This window comes from Eublepharis macularius, chromosome 18 (assembly GCF_028583425.1).
Source record: "Eublepharis macularius isolate TG4126 chromosome 18, MPM_Emac_v1.0, whole genome shotgun sequence".
NCBI classification, from domain to species: domain Eukaryota; kingdom Metazoa; phylum Chordata; class Lepidosauria; order Squamata; family Eublepharidae; genus Eublepharis; species Eublepharis macularius.
In genome coordinates this window covers 16,227,993-16,246,099 of record NC_072807.1, presented here as the reverse complement: position 1 = coordinate 16,246,099, position 18,107 = coordinate 16,227,993, and the positions used below count along the sequence as shown (strand labels likewise).

At 45.4% G+C, this 18,107-nt stretch overlaps 1 protein-coding gene across 1 annotated transcript in view; it reads right to left on the bottom strand.

The window, feature by feature from the left end:
* Positions 1–1,523: 1,523 nt before the first annotated feature.
* The window catches only part of DPP8 (dipeptidyl peptidase 8), a 30,854-nt gene continuing 14,270 nt past the window's right edge, over positions 1,524–18,107 (bottom strand). Inside the window, exons 10-20 of the mRNA XM_055002882.1 lie at positions 17,605–17,782; positions 16,879–17,038; positions 14,708–14,787; positions 13,288–13,440; positions 12,093–12,228; positions 9,903–10,048; positions 9,082–9,228; positions 7,158–7,310; positions 5,311–5,453; positions 4,002–4,113; positions 1,524–1,892 (exon numbers count right to left, since the gene is read on the bottom strand). Coding sequence (XP_054858857.1) covers positions 1,767–1,892; positions 4,002–4,113; positions 5,311–5,453; positions 7,158–7,310; positions 9,082–9,228; positions 9,903–10,048; positions 12,093–12,228; positions 13,288–13,440; positions 14,708–14,787; positions 16,879–17,038; positions 17,605–17,782 — 1,534 coding nt within the window. The 3' untranslated portion in view covers positions 1,524–1,766. The remainder of the gene's footprint in view (positions 1,893–4,001; positions 4,114–5,310; positions 5,454–7,157; positions 7,311–9,081; positions 9,229–9,902; positions 10,049–12,092; positions 12,229–13,287; positions 13,441–14,707; positions 14,788–16,878; positions 17,039–17,604; positions 17,783–18,107) is intronic.

The window sequence follows — 18,107 nt, the reverse complement described above, 5'->3', positions numbered from 1 at the left end:
AATACTAAAACAGAGATATGAACCAAGGCGCTCTTGAAATGTAGCTGCTTGCCTCAGATATGGGCTGTAGCACCTATGGCAAGGGGGCAGTCTGCCCAATGTCAGCATCCCACAAGAAAACCAGCTTAGGTTGCACCTTGTTGCTAACGGCCCACGAGGGCACCAGCCTGTTGGGAACTGTTCCCGAAAAGTTAAAGCGCCACTCCAGCTCTATAAGGAGAAACTGGAGAGGAAAGAGACAAGAGCAGGGAAATGGAGAGAAATTTAAACAGGTGAGCTTGGAATACAACTTTAGAGAGCTTGGACATTTTCAAAAGCAGGACCCGTTTCTAAGATCGCTCTGCAGGGTAGTTCTCCTGCACAGGCTCAGCTAGAGAGACAAGGAAACGCACAAGAACCCAGCATTGCAACTCCCATCTGTTTTAGTAGCGTTGAGTAGCGTTTTAGTAGCGTTGAGTAGCAAAAGAATCACCTTATTGGATCAGGTAGAAAAGAGCAAGAGTCCAGCAACACCTATAAGACTAACAAACTCTGTGGTAGGGTATGAGCTTTCGTGAGTCACAGCTCACTTTTTTGGAGGACTGGATCTTATTGGACTAAGGTCTTTCTAGTCCAAGTATTCTGTTCTTAACAGAGGTCTGCAAGATACATGTGGAAGCAAGGTGGCTCCCAGAATCTAGACACTGGAGGTGCCCACTGCTCTAGCGGCCATTTTAAATGTGACAGACCCCATCTTAGAAATCAAAGTTTAAAAGGTCGCAAGATAAAGGGAAGGGAAGCGCAGGAGGGAGCGAATACTAAACTAGTTTTGCTTCACCCTTGTTTAAGGGAATGTTTCTTCCTGTTTCCCACCGCGAGGCTGGGTTGGTGAACTGTTACACGTTGCAAGTTCTTGGCCTCAGGAGTGTGCGTTCTGCTTGACTGTTTGTTCTTCACGGAGCTGGCACTCAAGGGAAATGATGCCCTAAAGCTATAGTCGATAATCTTCCAGCTTCTTTTGATCCCACCATTGGTCTTTATTTTATTTCTGCCACAACGCTGCCTCTGAACATGGAGATTCTATCTGACCAGCGTGGCCCCTAACCGACAGTCACATCCTCTCTGGACTTGTCAAAGACTTCTGCCAGAGGCCCCACACTAAATTGTTCACCTCCGATCTCTCCTTTCCCCCAGCTGGATATGCCACAGATGCAGTTCCCGTCAATGAATGATTCTTCACAGACACCCATTAACGCCACAGACAGCACATTTCCTGCCATTACAAATTGAGGCCGTTTTCACACACACTCCGTAATGCTCCGGAATATCACGCAATACTCACGGCATGAAGCGTCTTCCTAGCACGATGATGTCAGAAATCGCACCATTAAACGGGAAATTGCTCTAGTTTTGTGCGATTTTCCAGAGGTTACGAGCATGTGAAAAACGTCCCGCATTCCCATGCCAGGCAAAGCACGGAGAGAAATCCAGCTATGAAGCACCACATATGAACCGGCCCCTAAGAGAAAAGTCACAATTTCTAGTTCACACCGACATTTCCTTTTTTATTTACATTTAAAATTATGGAGGTCGCTGTACAGTTGTCTCCTCATATGGCACCAGTCTGACTTTTAAAAAAAAACAAGAAGCGAGGCGGTGTAGGCATGTGAGCAATTTGCGGAGGCAGGCACCAGGCAGGGACGGGACGATCTCGGGTTCTGCGTTTGGTTAAGCAGCTGGACGTGTGTCTGTGCCCACAGCTCCTCGGGGGAACGTGTGTGTGAGCATCACTGCACGGCCTTCAATGCAGCCATGTGAGACCCCAGGTTCTCCTGGAGGTAATACAACAGGTGGAGTTCGTAGTGCTCTCCTGATTCGGGAACCCGGATGCTGTGTCGCTCCTGAGGATAAATCTATTTTTTTTTTAAAAAAAGAAGAACAGTGACTGTCTTGGGGTGGTTTGCTCACCCAGGATTATCACAATAAAACCACTGTGAGGCCCTCCTCTAAGGGCCCCTGGCATCTGTGCTGCACTTTGAGAAACCACTGATCTAAGATTTGTCCCTACTTAATGATACAAGCTGACTTTCCGCAAAGCTAACAGCTCTGCCGACAGAGGCATGGTGGAGAACATAGCTTTTTATTCAGCAGCACCTGTTTATCAAGCGATCAAAACGTGGGAAGACAACTCCTGACCACAAACCCTTCTGTGCCTGGAGAAGCCCAGGGGTGGGGGAGTTCTTCTTCCCTCTGTGGATGTTGCAGCTGCTCATGGTATTGGCACAAGCTAGGAACTTAGAATGGCAACATAGGGAAGGAGAGCTGGGAGCCCTGATCCTCTTGGAGGGTGATTCCCACAATGGTCCGTGTTGACATCGGTGTACAAGAAGAGGGAGTGAACCCTCCAAGGGTTGGGGAAGCCGGGAGAGTGGCATGTTGCTAGGTGGTCGCTGGTGCCCAGATACCTTGGAGGGCAAGACACAGCAGGGTCCACAAGCCATGCCAAAAGAGGTATCTCCAGCTGCGCAAACCATTGCCCTCTGTGGTCCCCCCAAGAGCCAGTTTGGTGTAGTGGTTAAGAGCGGCAGGACTCTAATCCAGAGAGCCAGGTTTGATTCCCCACTCCTTTGCTTGAAGCTTGGGACAGCTTTCTCAGAGCTCTCTCAGCTCCACCCACCTCACAGGGTGATTGTCATGAGGATAATTATAACACACTTTGTAAAGCGCTTTGTCCTGAAGGGCGGTCTATAAATCGAATGTTGTTGTTGTTAAGTGAGCTGTGTGCCTGAAGAACAAGCTGTTGGCATGTCTCTTTGTTTACAGCTTGGCTCCCTTCCCACTTCATCTCACTAATGCAACAGAAGAAATGACAGCACCACCCTTCAGGACAACTTAACACCTACTCAGAGCGGTTTACAAAGTGTGTTATTATTATCCTCACAACAATCACCCTGTGAGGTGGGTGGGGCTGAGAGAGCTCCGAGAAGCTGCGACTCTCCCAAGGTCACCCAGCTGGCTTCATCAAGAGGCGTGAGGAGGAATAATGTTTTTGAGCTGAAATGTTCGAGAGCCAAGTAAATTAATATTTTTGTATTAAACCAGTTTACCCCGTTATTAAAATATGTAAGCCGTGCTTCTGTGATGAGATCTGGATAACCTTAAAAAATACTCACAAATTATTCCAAGCTGTAAAGAAATAGAAACATTGCATACTTCTATGCCATCCCTCTTAGCAGATGGTGGGTTCTATCAGAGGAACAGAACGTTCGTGCCTTCTACCCAAGGCAGGCCACTGATTTCCATGAAATATTGCTTATAGGGCACAGCCCCCCCCCTTCCCAATAAGGGACAGCATGGGGGGGGAGGGTCTGAAGTGGGAAGGGAGAATCAGTAATTACCCATTTAGTATGGATCTAACCTGTTGTACAGAGCACATGAAAGATATGAATGCCAGGGCTGGATCTAGGGTTCCCGGCGCCCGGGACAACGCAAGTCTGGCCACTCGCGTGCACACGCCTCATGCGTGCGCTCCCGGCGCTGTGTGATGACGTTACTTCTGTGACGTCATCATGCAGGGCGGGCATGCTGCCAGTGGAGCAGCGGCAGCGCCGGCGGCTGGGAGGCTGCCCGCGCCACTTGCCTGCCCAGCTGAGGGGGCGGACGGCTTGCCACGCGCTCCCTGTCCTGCTGGGCAGGCGAATGGCATGGGTGGCCGCTCAGCTGCCCATGCTCCCAGCGGCATGCTCCCTGCGTCTGGCAGCTGCACCCAGCGCCCCCTTTTTGGCGGCACCAGGGGCAGACTACCCTCTTGCCCCCCTCGATCCGGCCCTGATGAATGCACACATTTGTAGCTAATGCTATGTCTCACAATGTCCATATTATCACATGGGGGCTAGCTGGAGTGGCAGAACACTTGTGTAAAACAGAATGGGCCCTGACAGTGGGCCGCTTTTCTCCACAATCAAACCCCAAAAGACCCATCAAGGCACTGCAGCTGCCCTCAGAGCAACTGAATTTCTTACCTGTAGATCATATGGTTTCCCAGCCCTGACTAGGAAGCTCAACAAGATGCTCGAATGAGCAAAGTGAACGTTTTCATCCAGGAATCCGTGCAGCAGCAGCAACCGGTTGGGTCTGAAGAAGCCAGTCAAGAGCAGAGAAGACATTTCACAGGTTGGAATTTCACACAGCAGAGACACAGCTGGCTAGAAGTGGAGTGGCTGAAGTGATCATTCTCCCCCCAAACTCATGTGCAGCCCCCCCCCCCAAAACCAGGCAATCTACCTTGGTGTTTAAAGCCCTCCATGGACTGGGACCTGCATACCTGTGGGACCACTTCTTCCATTACGTCCCCTGCAGGGTGTTGCACTCTACAGACAAGCAACTCCTGGTGGTCCCCGGCCCAAAGGACATCCGTCTGGCCTCAACCAGGGCCACGGCTTTTTCTGCCCTGGCCCCGGCCTGGTGGAACACTCTCCCGCTGGAGATCCGGGCCCTGCGGGACCTGTTACAGTTTCGCAGGGCCTATAAAACGGAGATGTTCCATCGGGCCTTTGGCTGAGTGCCAGCGGGTGTCCTCCTCCTTCCACCTGAGACCACCACTTCTTCTGGGGCTGCCCTCGGACATCTGCTATGCCGGTATACGGACTCCCAAGATTTGTTTAAATAGCCTGCTCCTGGACTATTTTAATGACTTTTAAAAATTATTATTGATTTTATGTTTTTGTGACTTTTAATGTATTTTTTAATGTTGTTAGCCACCCTGAGCCCATCTGTGGGGAGGGCGGGGTATAAATCGAATAAAATAAATAAATAAAATAAATAAATTTGCATGAGGGAATTTACTTCTCTGTAGGAGAGGGCAGGTGTGGGCCGAAGTCAAAAGTCCAGAGGCTCTGACATTCAGGAGACTGGAGGAAGTGCGTAAGAGATCAGCACCTCCACCACTTCATTTCTTTCATCTTGGCGAGGGCAGAGGAGAATAGGTTCCCTTCCTGGACTGTACAAACCAGCTTTGTCTTGTCCAGTAACCAGCTAATCTATAGTCAACTGCTGTGGTGGTAGGTCTAATTAATGCCATTAATTAGCAACAGGGGCTAAATTACCCCCATCAGAAGCCAAGGGAGGTCCGTCTGCGATTTCTCGAAGCAAAAGATAATACTTTAATGACAACAAGACTTGGAAAAACAGATTACTTGTAATGGGTTGCAATTATGTAAATGCTGTCTTAAAGCCGTTTTTTACTACGACACAACTGTTTAAGCATTTAATTAGGCAAAAAACACAGAATTTAACACAGTGGCGGGGGGGAAGCAGAGAAGAAACACTTACTCGGAAGGAAACTTATTCGCCTGCATAGCCACCGAGCCTAGATAATAACCTTGCTCGTTCTGATCCGGGTGTCCCATGTAGCGTTCGGTGTACCCCGTGTCATAAAACAGCCACAATGTGACGGGGGCCCCGGCAACAGCAACCTGTCAGTAATTTCCAGGACAGCCGTTAATTTTTTTTTTTTGCATAAAAGCTAACCCTCCTCAACAAGAAACTGCAGCAATGACATTGGATGCCGTTTACTGGATTGTTTACTGAAACCTTTTGTCTAATCTGACAGACCAGGCCAAACCAGCATCAACTGAACTAGAAGGGGATGTACTCCAATGCAACCGTTCCCATCTGTATGAGAAGATATTTAGGTGATGGTATGGACGTTTAAAGAGTGGGTAGACAAAAAAGCTACCATTAAAAAAACCCCACCCCTGAATGCAAGCACGTTACGGAGTTCTGGAAAAAAATATTACACCAAATAGCCCTTATTACAGCATACACTATTCCCCTAAAAACAGAATTGATTTTTTTAGACATGTGGAAAGACCAGTCAATACTACAAATCAGGAAAAAAATTAATTACTTTTTTAGTAGCAGCAAAATCTACAATAGCCTTGTATTGGAAACGCCAAATTTTACCAAACCTTGACACCTGGTATAACAAAATTTGGGACCAATTTATGATGGAAGAAATAACAGAAAAAATATACTCTCAAACAAATCCGATGAGAACAACAGAATTTTACACTAAATGGGAACCCTTTTCAGAATTTCTCTCTAGAAATGAATTTTTGGTCACAAAACTTCCTCAACAAGCAGTTTGCAATTTGGTAGTTTATCAAAATGCCAATGTATGGAGTTTTATCAAAGCTTTAAAAGTTAAAAGTTACAAGTTGTAATTGTAGATTCTTTATTGTTACTTGCTATTTGTTATGTTTTTATTGTTACATTTAAAAAATTGGAAAATAAAAATATTTTTTTTAAAAACCCACCCCTCACTCTCCTCATCAGCCTCCATTCTTTTCTATACCCAGCAGCCTTTTCCTCACTTCTCCCATAATCACCCTTCCTTCTTTGCATTACCACTACTCCACGCTGCCCCATGACTCCACTCCCCCATTCCTTTCTTGCCCTTTTCCCACTCATCTCCAGCCTTCACTCATATAAGCATTCCCAACACCCCCTTCACTTTTCTAGCCTCCACCATTCACCACCGCCCCTCCATCTTTGTTGAGGCTTCCAAAGTTGCTTAGGCAACTGAAAGATGGGAACTGCGAGCGGGACCACAAGCGACGCCTGACACAGGTTGGACACTAGTCAGCTTCCCTCACGTTTTGATGGGAAATGTAGGCATCCTGGTCTCGCAGCTTGGCTCTCCGACTGCTGTCCAATGGACTTTTCAACTGTCACTTGTCCCACATTCCGCCAAGCTGCCTACATTTCCCATCAAAACTTGAGGGAAGCAGACAAGTGTCCAACCTGTGTCAGGCGTCACTTGTGGTCCCGCTCTCAGTCAGGTTGCCACCTCCAACTCCTGTTTGGGAAATTCCTGGAGATTCGGGGGTCGGAGCCTGGAGGGTTTGGGGAGGGGAGGGACATTGGTAGGGTCTAAGATAGAGTCCTCTCTCCAAAGCAGCCATTTGCTCCAGGGAAACGGATCTCTGAAGATCGTATTAATTCCAAGAGATCTCCAAGTTCACTTGCAGGTAACCCTAGAACTGAGACTGTTATTTATAATTTGTTGTTAAGCTTTTGGGGGGGTGGGGGAAGCAGAGAAAGCCTCAATAAATAGCTCTCCTGCCGACAGGAATCTATGCTCACCAAAGACAGCACCTGCATGTTCATTCGCCTACCTTGAAGATGTCTGGCTTCTGCAGTAAAGCCATGAGGGAAAGGTAACCTCCATAAGACCAGCCATGAATACCAACCCGGTCTAAATCGATGAATTCGTATCGGGAAGCCAAGTATTGCAAGCCTTCTACTTGGTCGTTAATTTCAATTTGCCCCTGTTGAAATGAGAAACTTTGTAGAGGTTATCCTGAAACCGTAACGATGTTTAATGAAGCCCTCTAAACATGCTACACTGGAAGCTTGAGTCCTGTACAGACAACCTGTCTGCATGATGAATCACCACATAGGGAGCAAGAGTAGGTGCATGTGCATTGTCCTTGCCCCTGTGTGATTGCCGAGTTGGCTGCATAATGTGAATGCGCGTATGAAGTGCTTGCAGGCATTCCTTCTCAGTGACCTGGGGTGGGTGCACAGGCACTTCCACAGTGTGTTCACACCATGCTGATAACACAGCAATCACTCAAGAGCAAGACCTAGTATGTTCACACCCACTCTCACTCCCTACACAGTGAGTATGCGCACAGACAGGTCATATTTATTTTCTTCTTCATTTTATAAAATTTATACCCCGCTTTTCTGCCCTCACAAGGGCCACCAAGGCAGAAGCCAGACACCAAATTAAAACATACTTAATAAAAATCACATTTTAAAACCATTAAAACCAATCAAAAATATATGCACAGTATGTGTACAGCAAGGATGCCCAAGCTTTTTTGAGCCTGCAGAGACCTTTGGGATTCTAACACAGGATGGGGGGTGAAATCACAAAATGGTTGCTGCAGGAGGCAGAACTAATCACAAAATGGCTGCCCCAAGAGGCTGAGCCAACCACAAACTGGAAGGGAGTGAGGTTATATGTGATTCTAATTAGAGATGGGCACGAACCGGGAAAAAAACGAACCGTGCAGTTCGTAGTTCGTCACATTTCACAAACCACGAACTTTCACGAACCTGCCCCAGTTTGCAAACTGGTTCGTTTGGTTTGTGAAAATGTCATATCCAGGTCAGCAAATCGGCACTTCTGGGTCAGCAGAAGGCCACTTCTGGGTCAGCAGAAGGTCTACAGGAAGTCCATCCCCTGTTGCCTAGGAAACTGATTGATCGGCGCCAGGCTGTCTGCAGTGACGAACCAAAAAATGTACCAAACGAAACAGCTTAAAGTTCATGGCAGTTCATCAGAAATGGGCTCTAACGAACTGCTGGTTCGCGAACCATGAACCGGCCAGGTTGTCATGAACTTTGGTTCTTATTTCAGTACGTGCCCATCTCTAATTCTAATAATAAATGTTCAACTTTTCAAGCAGAAGCTCTGTTTAACAAGACACTTTTTAAAAGGAACATATTATTTAAAAGAATTTTCTGCACATACACAGCTTACCTTTAATCATGCAGCCAAGACCCTTCTGCTGTGGTGGCATATGCTGCCAAAGCAACGTTTTTAAAAAATCTACACAGCCAATCAGACCTCCAATGGCCAATCAGAAGCCCCACCGGCCCTGCCCACTTTCAACAAATACTTGGCAGGCACCCAGGAAAGGTGTTTGTGGGCCCACATTGGGGCCACCTGGTGTACAGCATACACTGGATTTTTCTTCGTACATGCACTGAATAATTCAATGAATCGAATAATTACACTGAACACATGTACAGCCAAATGTGTGACTTACACCCGTTTATCCAAGCACTTGTCCCATTTTATTTTTTAAGTGAATGTACGTTGGCTCTTTCTTACACACAGATGTATGCACCTTTCAGTGTAACATGTGAACAGAGTTTTTGTTACCCAATGGCAGAACTTGGGTTCTGGCAGAAGTTTCACATCCCCTTTGACAGGATGAGAAGACAACCCAAGCTTAGAAACCCCAGGCCAAAGTCAAGTTTGAGTTCCTAGCTGCCAGGCCAGTGTGCATATTTAACACAACCTACCATCTTGTATTTAAAGGCCCCTTCAAACTTCAGCCCTCGGTGGCAAGAGCCCCTGTTGTCGATCACCACTACAACGTAGCCCAGGGAGGCCAGCGTGTTCAGACGGAAATATTTCAACCCCTTAAACCGGTTGTTCACCAACTGCACCTAGAAGAAAGCATGCACAATCTTCTACATGTTTTTCTTACCACCGCATGCAGAACCAATAACTAATTAACACACAAAAGTAAAATGCAATTTTAAAATGCACTCTTTTGTAGTATTCTGCAAAACTGTGGGCGTGTTTGCTTTGGAAAGTCACCAATGAATGCCACAACAGCAAGGCTTGATATGGTTTGCCCCTTGACTCATGGGGAATTATTTTCTGTTAAATCGCTACCTATAGAGTTCTCAAAGGTTTACATGATTCCATAGGCATGGTGAATGAATCACTGGGAGCAGTTTTCTGGGGATGACAATGTTCATTTAGAAAGACAAAGAGAGTTTCTGTCCCTCGTTGGTATAAAAATATACTTGGGAGTTTTGTGGGCAAAATCTGTTGACATCAGACGTCTGAAGGAACGACTGAGCAAGATTTTCAAATGTTAACGGGGGGTACTTCCCCACCCCATCCTGCATAACCAGCAAAACCAAAATAACTTCCATTAAAAGTCTGTTGCAGATTAATGAGTTTGCTCAGACTGCACAATTTATGCGACTAACTTTTCTCGGTGCATAAATTGTGGCACCGAACTTTCGCAGAGAGCTCGTTTTGCATCCATTTCGTTTCAAATTAGTGAATTCATGAGATTACCAACTAGCAGGTCTTTCCAGACACTCACCTGAGGGCCTCCATAGATGAAAAGGACAGTTGGGTACTTCTTTCCAGGTTGGAGATCATGAGGTTTATACATCATCCCATACAGCACAAATCCTGAAGAACTCTTGAAAGAGAAGATCTCAGGGGGGGTGTAATCAGGGAGGGGACCTGCAGGAAGCAAACAGAAAATGTCCAGAAAACTGTTCTGTACCAAATTAACTTTTGCCAGTCATGAGAGTAGATTATCTCAAGTCCACCTGTCAAATTCAAAGCGGAAAAAAATTACCTAGTACACTTAAATCTTAGGAGAATGAAAAATGCAAAAGCCAATGGTACAAATGAAGAAGATGATTTATTATCCAAGCAAAATCCATAAATTTTTACTTGGATAATGAATATTCTTCATTTGCACCATTGCCTTATTTCATTCTCATGTGATTGGGGCAGCCCTCCTGTTTTCTTCTTACATTTTTATCCCACCTTTTCCCCCAAAGAGCACCCAAAGCAACTTACATTGTTCTCCTCTCCTCCAAATTATCTTCACAAGAACCCTGCGAGGTAGGTTAGGTGGACTGCATATAACTGGCCCCAAATCACTTACAGCCAGCTCCTGTGGCAGAGCGGGGACTCAAAACTGGCTTTCCCAGATCCTAATCTGATCCTCTAACCACTTTTTAAAAGGCAGAAAATCTCGTATGGAAGGTGTGAGACAGAAAAGCATGACTTGTCATCCTTGACGTCCCCAGTACTAGCCAATAGGTGCTTGAGTCAGTAGCAAGGGAACTGCAATTGTATAGGAGGACTGGTCTTAATCGACAGTGCTGGATTTCTCACAAGACATGCTTCAAGGAAGAGGTTTAGGTCTCCCACAGCAACACAAGAGCACCATTCTGTTATAAATAACATCTCTCAAACTTGGATAAAATCAGACTTTTATTATAACAGTGATCCCACTTAGCACCTGCTGATGTGTTCCCTGGTGCTTGGCTTGTTCCGTGAGTCTTTAAAGGGTCTTGAAGGCAACAGAAAAAGACAAGGATCTCTGGGTCACTCCCAACCAGCTAACTGACAAGCAAAGTACCCAGGTATGACCCCCCCTGTTTGGCCACAGAGAGGTTTTTCTATGTCTCTGGGCTTGGCAGCTTCACCCTGGCTTCTTCTCCCCTGGCTTAGCAAAATAAATGATCACTCAACATCTTTTCCCTCCAAGCCAGGAGACACTCTGCCTCCTTGATACACGAGACGGTTCTTAAGAGCCTAGGAAGCATCTGCAGACTGCCCATTTGGAAGCACACATGCATCGCAGGAAAACATTTGGCTTGCAACCTGTCAGCGTTTTGTGATAGCATCCATTTGCGGCTGAGTGCCTGTCTCAAAAACAATACATCATAAACAACTGGAGTTTGTTTCCAACTAAGATTCTCTGTGTAAGAAGGAAGGGAGGAACAAGGCCAAGACATCAGCGTGGTATCATGCTGCTTTTGTATGCATCCCAGTTTCATGGTGGTTGAAAGTGATATCTGAATGCAGCTCACAGCCCTGGTTTGCGTCCCATTGCTATGATTCAGCCCCATGTTTGAATTCCTAAACCATGGTTAAACATTGGCTGAAAACCAGGATATGAAACAAATGGACTTGAACCAGTGGTTGCATATCATCGCGTCATGTCTGTATTAAGCAAGCCCTGGCTAAAGCTGGTTCCCTGAACCTTTGGCCTTTCTGCTTGCAAAAGGAAAGCAGGTCGTGCCAGCATCCCCTTCCTATACACATGCCTATGGAAGCAGGGCTTTGTTCAGCCAACTAACCATGGTTTTCAGAGCCAGCCAGAGGGTTGTAGTGGTTATAGCATCAGGCTAGGAGCCTGGAGACCCAGGTTCAAATCTGATCTCAACCATGAGGCTCCATCAGCGTAACCTACCTCAGAGAGCTCTTGTAAGGCTTAACAATGGGCGCTATTCAGTGCTCCTTCGGGGATGGGTTTGATAAAAATCTCAGGCAGGCAGACATCTGAGATCTTAACCAAGGTTAAGATAACAAACCATGCTCAGCGCTAACCATGGTTAAGTTTTGTTCCGTGCTGAGCCAGGCTCAACAATGCTGGGGTGGGTGGGCAATCATAACAGGCAATGCTTCTGTGGAATAGCAACAATGGATCAGGCAAACCACCATATCATTTAGCTAAGAAACCTCTGAAAAGCTTTATATGCAATACCTGCAGAATCTAAAATGGTGGCCCAAAATTCCATTGACCTATGGGTAGCATCATTTTCGGGACCCGTTAGTCTGTACAAGGACACCTGGTGGGGGTTCTTCTGGTTGCTGAATTTACAGATGACCATATCACAGTCCTAGAAAGAGAAGCAGAAAGAGAGATGGCTTTGGGACCAACATCACATCTCTGATGTCGAACCAACTGCCAAGGACAAAATTAAAGGTCACATATCCAGAGGACTCAGCCGTGTTAGTCTGAAGTTGCAAAATAGTAAAAAGTCCAGTAGCACCGTGAAATTTCAGCCAAGAATGTTCAGGTTGTCAGCAAGTAGCTGTCCTGCTATTACATGTATTAGATCAATGTCGCACTGCATTAGGGTTATTGGAGTTCCTGCCTTTTCTGTAGGGCTTCCTCCTTCAGCAGGGAAATCTGCTGTTGCAGCAAGATAAATAAAGTGGGTGGGGAGGAAATCACGAATTCCATTGAAAGGAACAAGAGGCACCTCTGTTCTTCTTTATAAAAATCATTTTGAGTATGTTATCACATTGCAAAAAATATTTTTATGGTTCCAGTTTGGTGTAGTGGTTAAGAGCATGGGACTCTAATCTGGAGAACCGGGTTTAAATCCCCATTCCTCCACTTGAAGCCAGCTGGGTGCCCATGAGTCAGTCACAGCTTCTTGGAGCGCTCTCAGCCCCACCCACCTCACAGGGTGATTATTGTGGGAATTATAACCACATACTTTGTAAACCGCTCTGAGTGGGCATTAACTTGTCCTCAATGGTGCTATATAAATCGAATGCTGTTGTTGTTATAACGGTGAATAGTTTGAGAAGTTTTCTTATCTTTTATTACAATACTGAGCAAATTGCCACCAATAATGAACATGAAACTAATTTGTGGAAGGGCCAAGCTATGGAATCAGCTCGTCACTGTGAGAGGCCCTGGAATATGTGGGAAGCAGTAAGTAAGGATATAGAGGACTATATGGGAAACTTATGCCCTGAGCCTGTGGCAAAGCACCTTAGCATCACCAAGTAACCACACCCTGCTTTCCACCTAACGATTCACTGAGGATTAAGGAGCAAGAGTCCCTGGGGGTGGAGGGCTGGATTCATATGGCTAAGGCCTGACTCCCTCTCTCTTCAGAGAAATCGAGTCCTGAAATGAAAGGGCAGAGAAGTGATCGAAGTACCTGACTGACGCAGCATGAATGCGAGAAGCCCCGATCCGTCAGCCGCTTCACCTCTCCAGGATGCTCATAGCTAACAACATACAGGTGGTGTTCCAAGGGGGTATCCTTCGTACCTTCAAAATATACCATTTTTTTAGCTTCATCCACCCGGATCTAATAAAAAACACACACACACAAAATAAATGGCCCGCGTTTGTACCACTGCTTATTCCCAGGGCAGATTGAATTCTTGGTTAATTTGCCTGAGAAGAAAGTCAAGGTCAAAATCCAAGAGTATACAGTTGTTATTCTGTTAACCAGTTTGGGTTTGTTTGACCTTTTACCTGGTACACCAGCCTAAAATTAGCCTCCTGCTTTGTTAGCATTTGGACTACCACCACTTTCTTCCGTGATGTGTCTCATGAGAGAACTGGAGCCAGGGAAATAGGCAATTAGCAGCTAGCTTTTATACTTGCTGAACCAGAATGAAGCAAGAGTACAGAAGCACCTATAAGATTAACATAATTTGTGGTAGGGTAGGAACTTCTGTGAGCCATAGCTCACTCTTCAGATATAGCTGGAACGTGAGTCCATCTGTCCTTATAGCTTGGAGAGTGGAGTGATTGCAGAAGCCGAATGATAACAGCCGGTGAATGACAATAGTAGGCGTGATTGAATAGGGTGGGGTATGCAGAGAGGTAGTAGGTGTGGAGAAACCAGCATTCGTAATGAGACAGGAAGCCTTTGTCTTGATCCAGTCCAGGTGGATTCATTGTCTTGAGCTTCATCATCAGTTGCAATTCAGCAGTGAATGATCTAAATTTTGCTTCTCTGTCCCAGCAGCCATTAAATCCTGTTACGTGCCCATTACCACCCAATCCCATTAAGCCCCGCATTCCATTTCAAGCTGCAGTTTGGGTGGTTTCCCGCCATGTTCCGAATCATCTTTTGTCCTTCTTTTTTGTGTCGCTCCTGAACATCGAGCTTAATGAAGAGTTCTGCGGAGCTGAAAAGCTTGCTATTTTGAGGGACTTTGTTTGGTCAGTTGGAATACAACCTCTCAAAATTAAGATGTGGGAAGACATTCTGGCCATCTATGCCTGGGAGGTGATTTGCATTGCCACGGAGGCCACTGCAACATGCTTTGCTCTTTGGCAAGCCCTACGGATCCACTCTACCCAAGATGCAGGGTAAAACACAACGGCGCCTTGACTAGATCTCCATGCAAAGTGGCAAGTCTACTCTCATTTGCTGCATGCAGCGCTTTTCCATAACAGATCTGCAGGGAGAAAGGCAAATTTGCCCAGCGTGGCAATCCAGTGCTCAGTGCACATTTAAACCTATGAAAGTGAGCGTACCTCTCTCCACCCCCAATATATCCGGCAAAGATTTAAACATCAGGGTAATTTTTCCACTATGAATATGTTGAAAACAGACTTACATTGGAACCATGTCTGCCGAGCACTTCCCACTCCCCGCTGGTAATCGCCAACTCCTCTTTGATGGGACACAAGAAATCATCTACAAAAACAAAGCAAATTACGGAGACTCATGTGAGAGAAGAAAGCCTCATTTGATCCTATAATTAAACATACATCCAAGTACAGGAAACGCAATGCATGTTCCAAAAATCATCCAGAATGCTCTTTTTTAGGGTGTGTGTGTGGGGTGTGTGTGTGTCAGTTTTCTACCCTCAAAGAACCCCCCACAAAGGAAACAAACCCAACCCAAAAGAGAATTAGGTAACCAAGAGATGAGAAAAATCAAAACCAAAAGAAAAATACGGAAAATAGTACAGAATGTATAAAACGTATAAATTTTAACCATCTATAGAACATTAAAACCAAGAAATCAAAATCAAAACTATATATAAAACATCTCAATTTTACTTCTCCCTTTCTGTGGAAAATAAAGAATGGTATAATACCAATACACATGAGGTATTATGCACCCATGGTCTGGTGATTATGGAATTTGTTCTAGGCACTTGACAGTGACTCGCTTTATATCCTTATGTATAATTGGTATTGCCCATTCTTCATTTTTCAACATAAGGAGAGGACAGATTGGGATTTTAAAAAAATATATAGTTATAGTTTTTAATTCCTTGATTTTAATGATTTTAATGTTCTATATAGATGGTTGTTGTGGATTTTCCGGGCTGCATAGCCGTGGTCTTGGCATTGTAGTTCCTGACATTTCGCCAGCAGCTGTGACTGGCATCTTCAGAGGTGTAGCACCAAAAGACAGAGATCGTCACTGTGTGGAAAAGATGTTGGCAGGTAATTTATATCTACTCAGGAAGGTGGGTTTGGGCTGAGTGATCCTGTAAGAGTTTCCCAGGGTGTGGAAGGCTAATGGGGGGAGGCTCCACTATATCCTGAGGTTCTTTTGCATATGGATTGGTGCTTGATATGCTAATCTTCTCTGCAGGGCTATTGTAGGGTATAGAGTCTTTTGTTAGCCTGGTGTTTTTCAGGACTGCTATATTCATTCTTAAAGTCTCTTCTTTCCTGTTGAAATTGTGCTTATGCTTACAGGATGACTCAGCCCAACCCCACCTTCCTGAGTAGATATAAATTACCTGCCAACATCTTTTCCACACGGTGGCACTGAGAGATCTCTGTCTTTTGGTGCTACACCTCTAAAGATGCCAGTCACAGCTGCTGGCGAAACGTCAGGAACTACAATGCCAAGACCACGGCCATACAGCCCGGAAAATCCACAACAACCATCGTTCTACGGCCGTGAAAGCCTTCGACAATTAATGTTCTATAGTTCATTAAAATTTATACATGGGTTTGGTTTTATTTATTTGTTTGTCTGTTTATGTCATTTATAGTCTGCCTTTCTCACTGAGACCCAAGGCGGATTACAAAGTGTGAGATTAGTACAGTCCCTGTGAAGCAGGCTATGCCGAGAGAGCGATAGCTGAAGGTCACCCAGCGAGAACCGTGGCAGATGGAGCACTGAACTCAGCAGGAACATTCCAACATTGCACTGAAACCACCAGACTCTCCATCTGTCTAAGCACTTTAGAGGGGCAGTGCTGTGTAGTGGCTACAGAGTTTGGTTTTCAAATGGAAGCCACCCAGGTTTGAAACCTTCTTTGGCAAAAGAAGCTCACTGCAGTAGCTTGGGAAGGCAAGTCAGTCTCATCCTACACGGACATGCTCTACAATCTGAGCAAATTACAGTTATGAAAATAAGTTGCCCACTATTGCTGAGTTTGTCCAATTTACTCTGCTGATGTCGATGCTATTAAACTAAGGGGGCAGAAGTTAATTTTTCTCTCACCCTCCAGGCTTCTTTGGCTATCAAGATTTCTTCATGCATATTCTACAACATATGAAGCATACTTTTATAGTCCTAACTAGCAGCTTAGTTTTTAAAAACAAAGAATGTTAAGCGCGCTGCAATGTGCACGGCAGATGTGCGAAATACACATTGTCCTCTACGGATTCTAAAGGATAACTTCAGCAACTAAAACATTTCTGATAGGATTCCGACTTAAAAAAAACAAACCCCAACTCCAAAGAAATCAACGCTCACAACCGCCGCATGTTACAGTTTCATTAAACGTTTAAAAGGAAAACAGCAGGAGCCGATTACTTGGGGCAGGCAGTCCTCCACAAGAGCGTTTGTATCTGCTGTCCTTCAGAACCGTTGTGATTTTGTACAGGTGCCGGAAACCTGTTTTGCACTCCGAGGCAAAAATGAACTCTATCACATCCTCCCGGGTTTGGGGGAAAATGTGGAAGATGTCATGGATCTGCGGAAACAGAAAAGGATTGAGAGTTCAATCAGGCTTGAGATTAGGAGGGAAAAAAATCGGCAGCTTTCTTAGAAGATATACATAAAATTCAGCACTCCCCACTTTGATCTGCTAACTTCTACCCCACCCCATCACTATCTTCCTATTGTACAGTACAAACATCATCCAGCCCTAGATCTATCTAGCTAGTACATTTTTATTTCATTCGTCTTCCAAGGCGTAACACGTAGTTCTCCTTTCCTCTATTTTATCCCCACAACAACCCTGTTGGGTAGGCTAGGCTAAGAGAGAATGGTCTAAGTCCACCCAATTAGCTTCATGGCAGGGCGAGGATTTGAACAGTTTAACCACTATACACCACAGTGATGTATCCGATGTGAAGTTTTCCCTATAATCAGACTGACCATTTTTGCTTTTGACAGAAGCTGTACCTGTCAACGTTCTATAGCTGATCTTTCCCCTCTGAGCAACCAGAACTTTACCAATATCTTTTCATGACCACAGCAGCTCGCCCAATGAGCCGGTTCCGCTATAAATCAAAAGCCAGCACGATAAATTCTTACGTTTATCCAGATATCTGTTGTTTCTTCATAAATGATCAAAGGCGTCACAGAATCTGGCACGGCGTCGATCAGCTGTTGCCTCTCCATGGCATCGTCTTCCACAGGTATAAATAAAGCAGGGGGGAGCAGCACAATTTGAAGCCTCGTTTGGGAACGATCGAGGAAGATTGCCCACGCACTAGTCAGATCGGAGAGGCAATTGAAACAGAAGCTGCATTGGCCTGCATCGGCTGAGCACGTCAGACAAAGTGATATGGTCCTAGCTGTAGCCAGGTGAAACTGAAGTCAGGCCTGGTCTAGACACCCAGCCTAGGGAAGCGACAGAACAAGCTTGTGCTGCTTCCAACTACAGGTTAAAGGATTCTGTTCATAAGATTTCCTTCCTAAGAATAATCCCCTGAAATTGGAAAAGCAGTACAGCAGGCAAAGGATTTTTCTCCCTGAGGTGCTAGCTTTTTATTTGCAGGGACTAAAAATATGAACTCACCCCCATTCCACCCACG